At 43.2% G+C, this 12,746-nt stretch overlaps 1 protein-coding gene across 1 annotated transcript in view; it reads right to left on the bottom strand.

Annotated features, from left to right (window-relative positions):
- The window catches only part of palm1b (paralemmin 1b), a 32,447-nt gene that overhangs the window by 10,377 nt on the left and 9,324 nt on the right, over window positions 1–12,746 (bottom strand). The window contains exons 2-3 of the mRNA XM_080751384.1: window positions 1,829–1,871; window positions 672–752 (exon numbers count right to left, since the gene is read on the bottom strand). Coding sequence (XP_080607510.1) covers window positions 672–752; window positions 1,829–1,870 — 123 coding nt within the window. The 5' untranslated portion in view covers window position 1,871. The remainder of the gene's footprint in view (window positions 1–671; window positions 753–1,828; window positions 1,872–12,746) is intronic.

Genomic DNA, 12,746 nt, shown 5'->3' with positions numbered 1-12,746 from the left:
ACAGCAAAGGTCGTCGGGATTGGGACTCGAACCCACGACACGTATCAGGCTGGATTAGTAGTCTAGGTGCCCAGACGGCTATGCCAGCTGTCTGGGCCGTTGGCCAATGGGGGCTTAATGGAAGGACTTTAGGTGCTACAGCACAGGGCACCAAACTGTGGGTCAAAAGTGAAAGAAGACTCAACTATCTACAACTAGCAAAGCTGAAAACAAACTGTTTTGTGCTTTTGTTGAAAAACCCAGAGTTGAAAATATTTTCTCTGCGACAAGATAAAAATGGCAGACATAAACGAGCAGCTCAGAATAGACGCTCAGTGCCTCCTCATGCTGCTGGTGTTTCCAGCATAGCATAAATACGCGGCTCTTCCATTGAAAACAATTCAAAACATAACACTACTCAGGAAATACAACCCTTGGTGGACCCCTAAAGGTACTCAAGTGGGCAAAAGTCAGAATTCATAGAATGTGTGTACCGGTATGTCCATCCAATGCTGGTTTGGGTTTAGTGTGTGTGTGTGTGTGTGTGTGTGTGTGTGTGTGTGTGTGTGTGTGTGTGTTTGTTTGAGTGTGTGTGTGTGTGTGTGTGTGTGTGTGTGTGTGTGTGTGTGTGTGTGTGTGTGTGTGTGTGTGTGTGTGTGTGTGTGTGTGTGTGTGTGTGTGTGTGTGTGTACCTTTAGATGTTGGAGCTGCCGTCGGTCATCATCTAGCTGCCTCCTCTTGTTCTCAATCTCTGTCTGCTTCTTCCTTTTCTCCTGTTACACACACACACACACACACACACACACACACACACACACACACACACACACACACACACACACACACACACACACACAGCCATTTGGGAACATTGAATTCAATCAATAAGTCATTAATGCCATGCTGGCTATTATAATATCCACCGGCAAAATTCTAACGTGAGTACATTTATTAATTTACACACACACACACACACACACACACACACACACACACACACACACACACACACACACACACACACACACACACACACACACACACACACACACACACACACACAGCACAAACTTACACAGTCATCATCATAATAATCATCAAGAGATTAAAGGAAATTCCAGCAGAGACATCCCTGTGCTGTTAGCAGTTATCTCTTATCTGATTGACTGCAATCACAGGAGAGAGCACTCACTATGAGTCACTTTATTGATATAGTGCATGTCGTTTTTAGAGTGTGTGTGTGTCTCTCTGAGGAGAGAAGGAGGTAGAGATAAAGAGAAAGTGACTGAAAGAGATGTAGAAAGGCACAGGATAAGAGAGAGAGAGAGACGCCTTGAGATAACAGCTGTCAAACAAGCAGACAAATAGAGCGAGGTGAGAAAAGACAACAACAGAGAGATGTGTGAGAGAGAATGAAGGGACAGATCAAAAGGAGAGAGGAAAGAAAGAGTCCCTCTCACTCTTCTCCCTCTCACTCTTTCTTTCCTCTCTCCAAGTCTCATAATGTGAGTGAAGGAAAGCAAGAAGAGACGGAGGGAGAGAGAGAGAGAGAGAGAGAGAGAGCGATAGAGAGCTGTAATGAGTGCATTACAGCTCGCCTGGCTGCTAATGGTCAGAGGATATGGGGTCTAAAAGGTTGAGAGTCATTAAGACTGCTGGTCAGACCCTACATGAAGCAATGATTGGTTGTTTCTATAGCCATCAATGCATGTCAGCGTGCGTGTGTGTGTGTGTGTGTGTGTGTGTGTGTGTGTGTGTGTGTGTGTGTGTGTGTGTGTGTGTGCGTGCACGCCCGTGCGTGTGTGTGGGTGGTGTGTGTGTGTGTAAGGGTGTGTAAAAAAATACTTACAGCGATGGCCTGGAGTTTCTCCTGTTGTGACACCTCAGCCATCCTAAAAGAAAGAAAGAGACAGAAAGAGGGAAAGGCAGACGGACACACAAGCAGAGAGAGACAGAGAGATTATGAGACATGGAAGAGATAGAGAAGTGTGCAATTACAATCAAACATTCCCAATGACAGCAGAGGTCTTATTCTTGACCATAGTTAGCCGACAGCATTCCATGACAGTAGTTAATGTAGTACATAGTCACCACTAATTACTAATTAGTCCATGTCCAATGATGTCCCCCCAACAAGAGCCACAGCTGTCTGTCTTGCCTGTCTGTCTTTCTATCTACTTCTAGCTGTCTGACTGTGCTTTGTCAGTCCAGAGGGAATGCTAATGTGGAGATTCCTTCTCTAATAGGTTCCAGAGCTCCAGGATGGCTGATGGACAAAGGACGGATGGGAGGCTTGCTTCAGCTCACTCAATGGGACAAAAATGCTCAAAGAAAATAACTGAGTAAGTGTCTCTCAAAAACTGTCCGCTATCTGCAATTTAGCTATTTTCTTTGTAGACATTTGTCTGGAATTAACAGCCGGCCTGAGCCATTACACATAGTAAATTATTTATTACCCTTGGGCTGAGCAAAGAAGAATGTGAAATATATCTATTACAGGTGTTTCTGAGGGATAGCAAGCAACCACATCATCCCCTTACGGATTATTTTTGTCTCTTTAACCGAGTCCGGATTATTGTTGGCTGCTATTCCAGCGATAGGCAGTACATAATGTGATGTGCTCACACTTTGGGTGTTGCCCAAAAATGTATCTTTGTGAAACTCTTCCATCTCCACAAACTGGCAACTGCTGTCAAAATTGGCAAACTCGTCTCTCCGAGAGCATGTGGTATGCACGCTTAATAAAGTTATTTGAGCAATAACAAATCCATCCTTATGTTTCTATAGTTCCAGTGAGGTGCTCTAGCATGTATTGTACATGTACAGCTGCAGTTACTAATCAGCTACCACACCCATTTCCCAGGCATGACTGAAATGTAATCATGTGGAATCCTCATTTCCCTAACTTATCCCAGTCAGCTTTCTCTTTCAGTGGGATCTGAGAAGCCTTATTGATGAAGGCAGGAACTCGAGAGTCAGTAGGGAAGAGTTTGTGCACTAATTGGGGCACACTATTTCTATAGTAGTCACAAGTCATGTCTAATAAGCCCATTGGACCCCAACCGCCACTGTTTAAAATCAAATTAGTTTTCAATCGCTTAGTGATGAAACAAACACATTGAGATAAACTAGACTGGGAGAAATGATCAAATCAATCTATCTTAACAGATCTCATCAGGTTTGGCCTGCAAGGCAAACATTTGTTTTGATAGCAGCATTAATGGTCTGTTATGTTACTATAATGACCAAAACTCTTGTCAGTCTGCCTGTCCATCTTCATCCATTTATCTCCTCAGTGGGTAGACCAATCAATCGAACTTGCCGGTGGATATTGACCATTGGCATAATTATGCAGGAAGGGAGTGAGTGAGGTAGTTGATGTTTAACCTTTCCCACATTTTAGCTGTTTATTAGCATTTTGCCACAAACTATGGGATCTGTAGTCATGGCCACAGTCTCATAGTCTGGATGGACAGCAAGGCTGATATGGACTTGAACTAATTATCTATGGTAGCGTTAATTGCGACCGTAGGTCGCACTTACTACAGAAAGCTCCACCAGGTGTCCGTGCGTCAGTCAGTCAGTCCGTCCGTCACACGTCAGACGTCACACTTTTTCCCTGCTCATATCTCCGCAACCGTTGCCCCGATCCATGCCAGATTTTGCACACACACTCCTTACCTGCCAAACCCCCGGAGTTCCAGGGACCCCCAGGTCCCTGGGGGACCCCCAGGTGTAATAAAAAAACCAAATGTGCAAAAATGACCAAATGACCACCCCCACAGGGCTGCTCACGGGGAATTCCCGGGGACCACCCACTCCTGCTACTCCAGAACGGATGCAAAAGTGGTGGCGCCCCCAGTGGAGGACCCCCTCCACTGCAGCTCACATAAAATGCCCTAACTCGGCCTAGGAGCGTCCGGGAGAGCCGGGGCCGGTACCTATTCGTCCGCCAAGGCAACGCGGAGACCCCACCCCTCATTTCTCACATGGCCCTCTTCTAGCGAGACCTACGGTCGCTTATCTCCCGATTAGGGAGTCTTACTGGTCAGTAACACTGTTTGTTCCACGGTTTGCCTTTGCTGCTCCAAGCTGTGCCTTTGCTGCTCCAAGCTGTGTTACAAACCGTCACTCATTGCCACTACTCTTGTCACTTTAAAAAGCCATCGATCTCCCCTTGTATTTGAGACTATACTGTACCTGAAGTTCCTACTGTACTTATCCTGTATCATCTTGTTACTGTATCTTCAATTGCCATATTTATTTACAGAATGTTGTATCCTATGTTATTCTGTTGACATTATAGAACTTTTTACATTATGTTTTATACGTTTTTAGTGTGGTTACTAGGGATGCCCCGATCAGGGTTTTTTTGCTCCCGATCCGATACCGATCAAATATTATTGCTTCCGATTCGATCCCGATCTTTCCCGATCCGATCTTTTGGCAAGGCATTAAGAAGAAGAAGAAATTCTATTCATTCTATCACTTGGTTCTCAACCTTTTCAGGCCGTGACCCCCAAAATAATCATATTTTAACTGGGGACCCCCGACCCTGAAGAGTTGAGGAAGTATATTTTGTATAACACGGTTCTATTGTGAAAATAGCAGATCTACATGCTCACAACGCCTCGCAACGCGAGGAGTTGTGAGCATGTAGATCGGCTATTTTCACAATTTCTGGCTTTAATATTTGACAATTTGGCCAATGTTTAATTTGTCATTTTAGAGGTATTAAAAAGTCCTTAATTTTTCACTTTCGAAATGTGCAGATACCCTCTATACACTTAAACTTTATGTTGATTTGTTTACTGTTGAGAGAGAAAACAATGTTGCACATTAAGTTAATCATCTGGGGACCCCCCCAAAATAATTTGGACCTGGGGGTCCCGACCCACAGGTTGAGAACCACTGAGCTAGTTGACAGTGCAGAGAGACATAATTGCCTTCCTTTGATCCATTAGCAAGGGGCCAATTACTACTTATTGGCATCAGCTGCCAGCTGTACACAGAGTCTGACACAATCACCTTCCCTCTGCAGTGCTCTGTCCGTCTCATTTCTCCAAAAGCCCTTGAATATGATTGAAAATGATTAAGGATTACTGTGATTATGGTAAGCTTACATTTCATATCGCATTCACCTTACCTGTAACTTTCAGTACTCCCAGAAAATATTTTTTTGAAAAAAAAAAAAAAAAAAAAAAAACTTTTTTTTTTCCCGATTTTTTTTCCCCGATCTCCGATCTTATAAAAACGGCCATATCGGCGGCCGATCCGATCACGTGATCGGGATCGGGCAACACTAGTGGTTACCCCTGCAGGGCAACCAGACTATATAGTACGTGTCCGACTTTATTGCGACCGTCAGGGAGCAGTTTACTATGAAAACCTCCACCGGCCGTCCGTCCGTCCGTCACACGTCACACGTCACACCTTTGCCCTGCTCATATCTCCGCATCAGTATGACATCACACCACATGTGTACACAAACCTTTTGTGTACGTTGCTGTGGCAACAGTCTGTTGTTGCTGGTCTGTTAGTGTACGTTAGCAACCACCTTAGCAACCATGGTTTTACCCTAGCAACCAACTGTTTACCCTAGCAACCAACTGTTTACCATAGCAACCATGTTTTTTTACCCTAGCAACCAACTGTTTACCATAGCAACCAGATACGCAGAGCAGGGATCTCCATATATGGGCATAAACAGGTGACATCACACTGATGTCAGATACTCAGAGCAGGGATTTCTCCATAATATATGGGCATAAAAGGGATTCTGTTAGGGATCTCCATATATGGGCATAAAAGGGATTCTGTTAGGGATCTCCATATATGGGCATACAAGGGATTCTGTTAGGGATCTCCATATATGGGCATAAAAGGGATTCTGTTAGGGATCTCCATATATGGGCATAAAAGGGATTCTGTTAGGGATCTCCATATATGGGCATAAAAGGGATTCTGTTAGGGATCTCCATATATGGGCATAAAAGGGATTCTGTTAGGGATCTCCATATATGGGCATAAAAGGGATTCTGTTAGCTGTTAGTGATCTCCATATATGGGCATAAAAGGGATGCTGTTAGGGATATCCATATATGGGCATAAAAGGGATTCTGTTAGGGATCTCCATATATGGGCATGAAAGGGATTCTGTTAGGGATCTCCATATATGGGCATAAAAGGGATTGTATCCCAGATGATGCCCTGTTAGGAGATCCACACTAACAGAATCCATATATGGTCCTACCGACAGCTGCTATAAGCCAACCCTGGCGATAAGGTCTGAGTCGAAGAAATGCTTCTTTCCTGGCAAGAATTGCCCCTTTATACTGTAGGGCTCGTTTGTGTATTGTATGACATCACGCCACATCATCGGCTGAGGACTGTGTGATGTCATCATATCTCCATATATGGAGACATAAGTTGCTCATGCCCAAATATGGTCTGGTGAGGTCAGACTTAGTGTGATGCGTAGGTTATCTCCATATATGGAGATTCAACTTCAATGAGTAACCATGGCAAACTGCCCGTATGTCTTGATAATTGGTAAAACAAACCTTTGGCCTATTTGTGGAGATTAGGGAGTCTTACTGGTTCCATCCATCCATCTTTCCCTTCCTAGATAAACTATACCGGTATGTCAAATCGACCGGCTTCATCGGGAAACGATTCCTTGCATTTTGCTAAGAGATACATTACATAGTTTAATTTATATATCAATTTATTTGTGAATTAATTTTCTCCATTGTCCAACTTAATTACATTTTTTACTTTTCCCAAATATGGAGATGACTGACATCATAGATGTATGACATCATGGACCACATGAGACTGACAAAATATGTCCATATATGGGCATTCCAAGATATGAGCTTAATATTGATGACATCAGGGATCTCCATATATGGGCATAAAAGGGACAAGGATGGAAGGGTTAGCAACGCTCAAATAGGGACAAGGACTGACAGATGCAGAGATATTTGCGTGTGACTCGTGTCACGGCAACCACACTTGCAACTTGGCAATTGCATCTTTCTAGTTGTGAAATGTTATAATGGAAGTCAAAGGGGTAACTCTTGCCAATGTATGAAGGGGTAAGTGTGGCACACATGCACAAACACACACACGCACTGAGACCTTGCCCAAATCTGCCACAAATATGTCCTAGACCTAGATGACCGACATCATGGATGACTGATGTCACAGGCTGGGCCGCCAACATGAAGTCAGAGATACATATTCGAGTCACGCCCGTTTCTGTGTGGATCCTGAGATCCACATACGTAATGTCCTAGTTATTTTGATATCGCACAGCACTTTGGTCAAAAATTGTGTTTTCTATATGTACTCACTGGAGAGAGCACTCACTATGACTAATCATGCTTTGACAGTCAAGAAGATAAACTAACATTGAGCTGCATATTTGTTTACTGCCTGTTTAGTATGAATTAGTGCCTGGGAGCATATGGTCTCATTAAAATCATCCCTAGCACGCAAACATAACGCACACATACCAGTCTGTATCACACGCACGCACGCACGCACGCACGCACTCACGCGCGCACACACACACACACACACACACACACACACACACACACACACACACACACACACACACACACACCACTGCTGTCGCACCAAAGCCACATCAGCATCACATGGAGACCCTTTGGAGAAAACTAAACCACAATCATATGATCCCCCCACCCCACCCCATCCCCTAAAAATGCACGTACACGCATGCACACGCGCACACACACACACACACACACACACACACACACACACACACACACACACACACACACACACACACACACACACACACACACACATTCTTTCTCTTCTCTTCTCTTCTCTTCTCTTCTCTTCCCTTCTTCACTCCTCCTTTGCTCCTCCAGTACCAACATAACAAACAGTATGTACCCCAGTTCTAGTTCTTGAATGAGTGTCCAAATAGATTATACTAAATTATATATAGGAATAAGTCTCTGTGCACTGCTACAAAACATATACCAGGTGCGCACCGATGGCATAGTAGTGTTGGCACTTGTGCCAAATGTCCCTGCAGGAATAGGTTCAAATGACCTGAAAAGATGTCACACACACACACACACACACACACACACACACACACGCGCACGCACGCACACATGCACGCAGTGTCCTTTTTGTATTTTCTCCCCAATGTATCTCCTCTGCTTCTGGGTACAGTGGAAAGAGGACAGATAGTCAAATCCATCTCTGGCCTATCGGTGGTTTGTGGGAGGTCTAGGACCTATCATTGATGTGTCTGTAGGGCTGTCACAATTATTACATAATCGTCTCATCGCAATTATTTTGTCATAATCGTCATAATCTTTGAATGTTGAAAAGTTTTCATATTTTCATTTTTTTTAAAATAGTGGAAATAGCAGATCTACAAGCTCACAGCGCGCCGCGACCATTTCACTATCAATGTTCTTTTTCTAAGTTTAAAGTTGTCAAACATGTCAGTCATTTCTTTGTATATTTAGTTTATGTGTCATATCTGCCATGTGCAGCTTCAAAGCCTACAAGCAAAACAGAAATGTAATTGTCAACGACAAAAACACAATTAAATCGTTAATCGCAATTATTTGAGTGATGTAAAATGTCATAATCGTGACAGCCCTATGTGTCTGTGATACATTATTATGGACATCACTGCTGTTACAGGAAGAAACTGAAGACCATCTCCTTACCTTGATCCTAAGTAACCACACCAAACCATACTTAACCATCAGTGATCACTAACATAATGCCGTAACTTAACCATTTTACATGTATGTACATAATGTACACATAAAACGTAACCTACTGCCTGACAATAACCATTTGTATCCTAATGATGAAACGTAATCATTTGTATTTTAGCTTCTGCCCATAACAGCGGTGGGATCCATACTTTTGCATCTGTGACCTGGAAAAGGTCAGGTCACAGTCACAGCGGTGGGATCCATACTTTTGCATCTGTGACCTGGAAAAGGTCAGGTCACAGTCACCACCATCAGCACAGATTAGACACTCACAACTCAGTTACTGCAAGTAACAAACACTTGCAGAAAACATTTTGTATTATGGTGACTGTGTGGTCATGAATGACACAGTAGAGTTATAGGATGTGTGACAGATGCGTGATTCAAAACAGCGGCCAGTTCGGCCAGTGGAGACGCCCCATCTCGTTCCGCTTGCCTCTGATTTGCCCGTGGCGGCACCCAGGTGGGGACGCTGTCATCTCTGTCAGGCGCGTAGCACGTTACTTTAACAATAACCCGACACGTTATAAGTTATCTTGAGTATGACAGTAGTTCGGGTTTTAATGTTAAAGTAAAGGCGAATTCGAATAAGCTTTAAGGAAATGCTGAGTATGAACGTTAATTCACATTTTATGGTTTCCTTAATTGTTTCCTACAGCCCATGTTTTACAACTGTATTACATTTTTGGCTGTTGTAAATAAACATGTCTCCTAAGTTATGTCTGCATTTTCTAAAACAAGACAGTATATTTTTATCTTTTCAAAGTGTGTTGTGAGCCGTTCACTAATTCTAATTTCTCTTTACGTACCATGCCAACCCATTAAAAAAACACCCAGCACAGAAGATAAATAAAATGAGAGGCCTTTCAAAGTACAAGTGTCAAGTTTATTTTGAGCACAGCACAAAAGTGTCAAGTGCAGGCTTTAACAGTTATATGCGTGTGTGTTGTTAAGAGGGGCGTCTCTATAGAGTATAGGGGCGTCTCCAGTGGCCGAACTGCGCCGCTGTTTTGAATCACGCGTGACAGATTGAGCCTGATTCAAACTGTGATGTCACAAGTAGGTCAAAGTGGCTAAGCCACCAACCAACTAGCTAGAAATAATATAAAGCAGGGGTCTTCAACGTTTTCAGGCCGGAAACTGATGGGGAGATGGAGCAGGGACCCCCTACCACCTCGTAGGGTGGGGGGGTCGGGGCTACGACATATTTTTTATTTTAAACATGTACAAGTTACAGCGAGCAGGGTGGGCCGTACCACTACCTTCTTTTCTAAACATACTACTTATTAACTGAGAACCAATGTCAATAATATCAACAATCTGTCAATTGCATAGTCATCATGTATTCAAGCTATTCAAAATGGATAGAATCATGATTTATTTGTTTACATAAATGTGGAAAAAAAAAAAAAAAAAGAAACATTTTTTTATTTTTTTTATTATTATTTTATTTTTTAAGCAATAATTTCTCGGACCCCCTGCAGTACCTCTGCAGACCCCCTAGGGGTCGCGGACCCCCTGTTGAAGACCCCTGATATAAAGAATATATGTGGTGAGTTACATTTTGTTGGTACAAATGTAAGTTATTCTTAAAAGGGATACATTAATTTGCCTTGTGAACATTTTAAACGTAATTATTGCGACCGTAGGTAGCTACTTAGTATGAAAACCTCTAGCTCGTGTCTATATAGCTGACAAATTATTAAATTAAATTAATTCCGTCCTTGTCCCTTTAAAGAGGTGGTGCCATGATCTCCCTCCCCCCCCCCCCCCTCTAAAACATGATTATCAGGTATTATTATATATGGAGATCCCTGATGTCATCAATATTAAGCCCATATCTGGGAATGACCATATACCGGTATGGGCATATTGTGTCAGTCTCATGTGGTCTATGACATCAAGCATCAATGATGTCAGACATCAGTTATCTCCATATTTGGGAAAATGTGGCCACACTTTGGCCACATTTTATCCAACTTAAACAACCAACCAGGTCTGTGCATTTTTTGGTCAAAATGTATCCCATGCCAAAGCGCCAGTGCTCGCCCAGCAGTCTGCTGCCCATGTGCGAGAAGCGACCTCGCCCTAAAGGGCGAGGTCGCTTCTCGCCCTAAGGGCGTCTCATTGGTTAATAACACTAGTAGTATTATCATGTTTGCATGGTAGTCTATGTGTTAATTCTCATCATTATCATGTAGGTACACAGTGGTAATCACATTCAGAATGGATGAAGGCAGGCAGACAGACAGTCCTAGAAAGTAAAGCTGAGACAAATGGGAACAGAACATTACAGATGTAAAAGGGAAACTGATCGAGAGAGGATGTAGTCGGATGGATGGACAGACACTAGTGACAGGGACAGCTAAACAAACAGGCAAAAAGTGGACATACATTCAGTCTTATACAAAGGCATGTAGAGAGAGGCATTTTGTGACGGAGATTCAAGAAGGTAGGCAGACAGACAGACAATGCCAAAAATAACTGACTCCTGAAAACAAGGTGTTTCACCTTGGGGGTGGTGCCTTACATCCTGCGTCACACAGTGTTGTGTTTGCCTGATGCGCATTCTTGTTGGCTCACAATGGGTCGTCTTGTCACTTTTTTGTGAAGCTAGCAAAACTGGAAGTTGTTTAATAACTAGGGCTTTCGCAATACATAATCATATATTACAATATTCTTGACCAAATACCTCAATATCTCTATTGTGACATTAATTGCGACTGAAGGTCGCACTTTACCATGAGAAATGTCACAGCTTGTCCATGTCCGTGTAGACGTGTGTGTAGACCCCCCATAATCCCTTTTATGCCCATATATGAAGATCCCTGATGTCATCGATATATATCACTGGCCAGATGGCCAAGGCATGGCCCATATCTGTGTGACTGGTTCAGATAGGGATCTCCATGTATGGGCTAAAAATATATTGTATGTTGTGATGTCATGGGAACACTCTAACAGAATCTATGGAGATCCCTGATGTCATCAATATTAAGCCCATATCTAACAGGATTTCATAATATGGTAATGTTCATATGGGAATGCCCATATACGGAGGGGGACAGCCTATATCTGTGCGGCTGGTTCAGACAGGGATCTCCATGTATGGGCATAAAATGGATGTACTATATACAGTACATGGATCTCCATATATGGGTAACTGGTCCGATATACATCATTGGCCAGATGGCCAAGAATTGGCGCGACCTCGGGCGAGGTTGCATTTCGCCCTGAGGCGTCTTACTAGTATCATATTGTGGTGAGTATATACCGTACAATACATACACATTTACACAGTACATACACCACACACACACACACACACACACACACACACACACACACACACACACCACACACACACACACACACACACACACACACACACACACACACACACACACACACACACACACATACACACCTGGTTTTTAGGGAATCCTGTGGTGCAACATATAAAGGCTATAAAGGCTTTATACAACCTGGCAAAACAAGCAGGCCGCAGACCAATCCAAAGTTGTTTAGAGGCAGGTGCATAGCAAGCAAAGTGAGGTCAAGGAAATTGACTAATGAGTGGCTCCCAATTCCCTTTCCCTCTGGGGCACCCTGCTGCCATGGCATTTCCCGGAACACATTAGCTGACTCGCTAGACTAGAGCAACAGCAGCATCCTGCCTTCTAATAGCACTGTTCTTAGGGTCTTCTCGCCCTGATAAAACCTTTACCCTGTCTGAACTGCAGATGCCATTTTGCACTGATGGCCTAATGCTTCACTCACAGTACTAGTGGCGACAAAGCAACAGGCTACAAGTCTTTTTCAATAGAAGCCAGCAACTTGAATCTACAAAGCGATGCGCGACACCTATAGTATGATGTGCTTCGGATAAAAGTTGAGCTGCACTCAACCTTTTCCAGTGCTCAAAAACACACAGAGAAGCATCAAACAATCACTTTTTCTTTTTCAAAAATCAGCCTCATG

Source organism: Nannobrachium achirus, assembly GCF_963921795.1.
Source record: "Nannobrachium achirus genome assembly, chromosome: 20".
Classification (NCBI taxonomy): Eukaryota; Metazoa; Chordata; class Actinopteri; order Myctophiformes; family Myctophidae; genus Nannobrachium; species Nannobrachium achirus.
The sequence above is the reverse complement of the archived record's forward strand: the minus strand, read 5'-3'. Positions and strand labels throughout refer to the sequence as shown.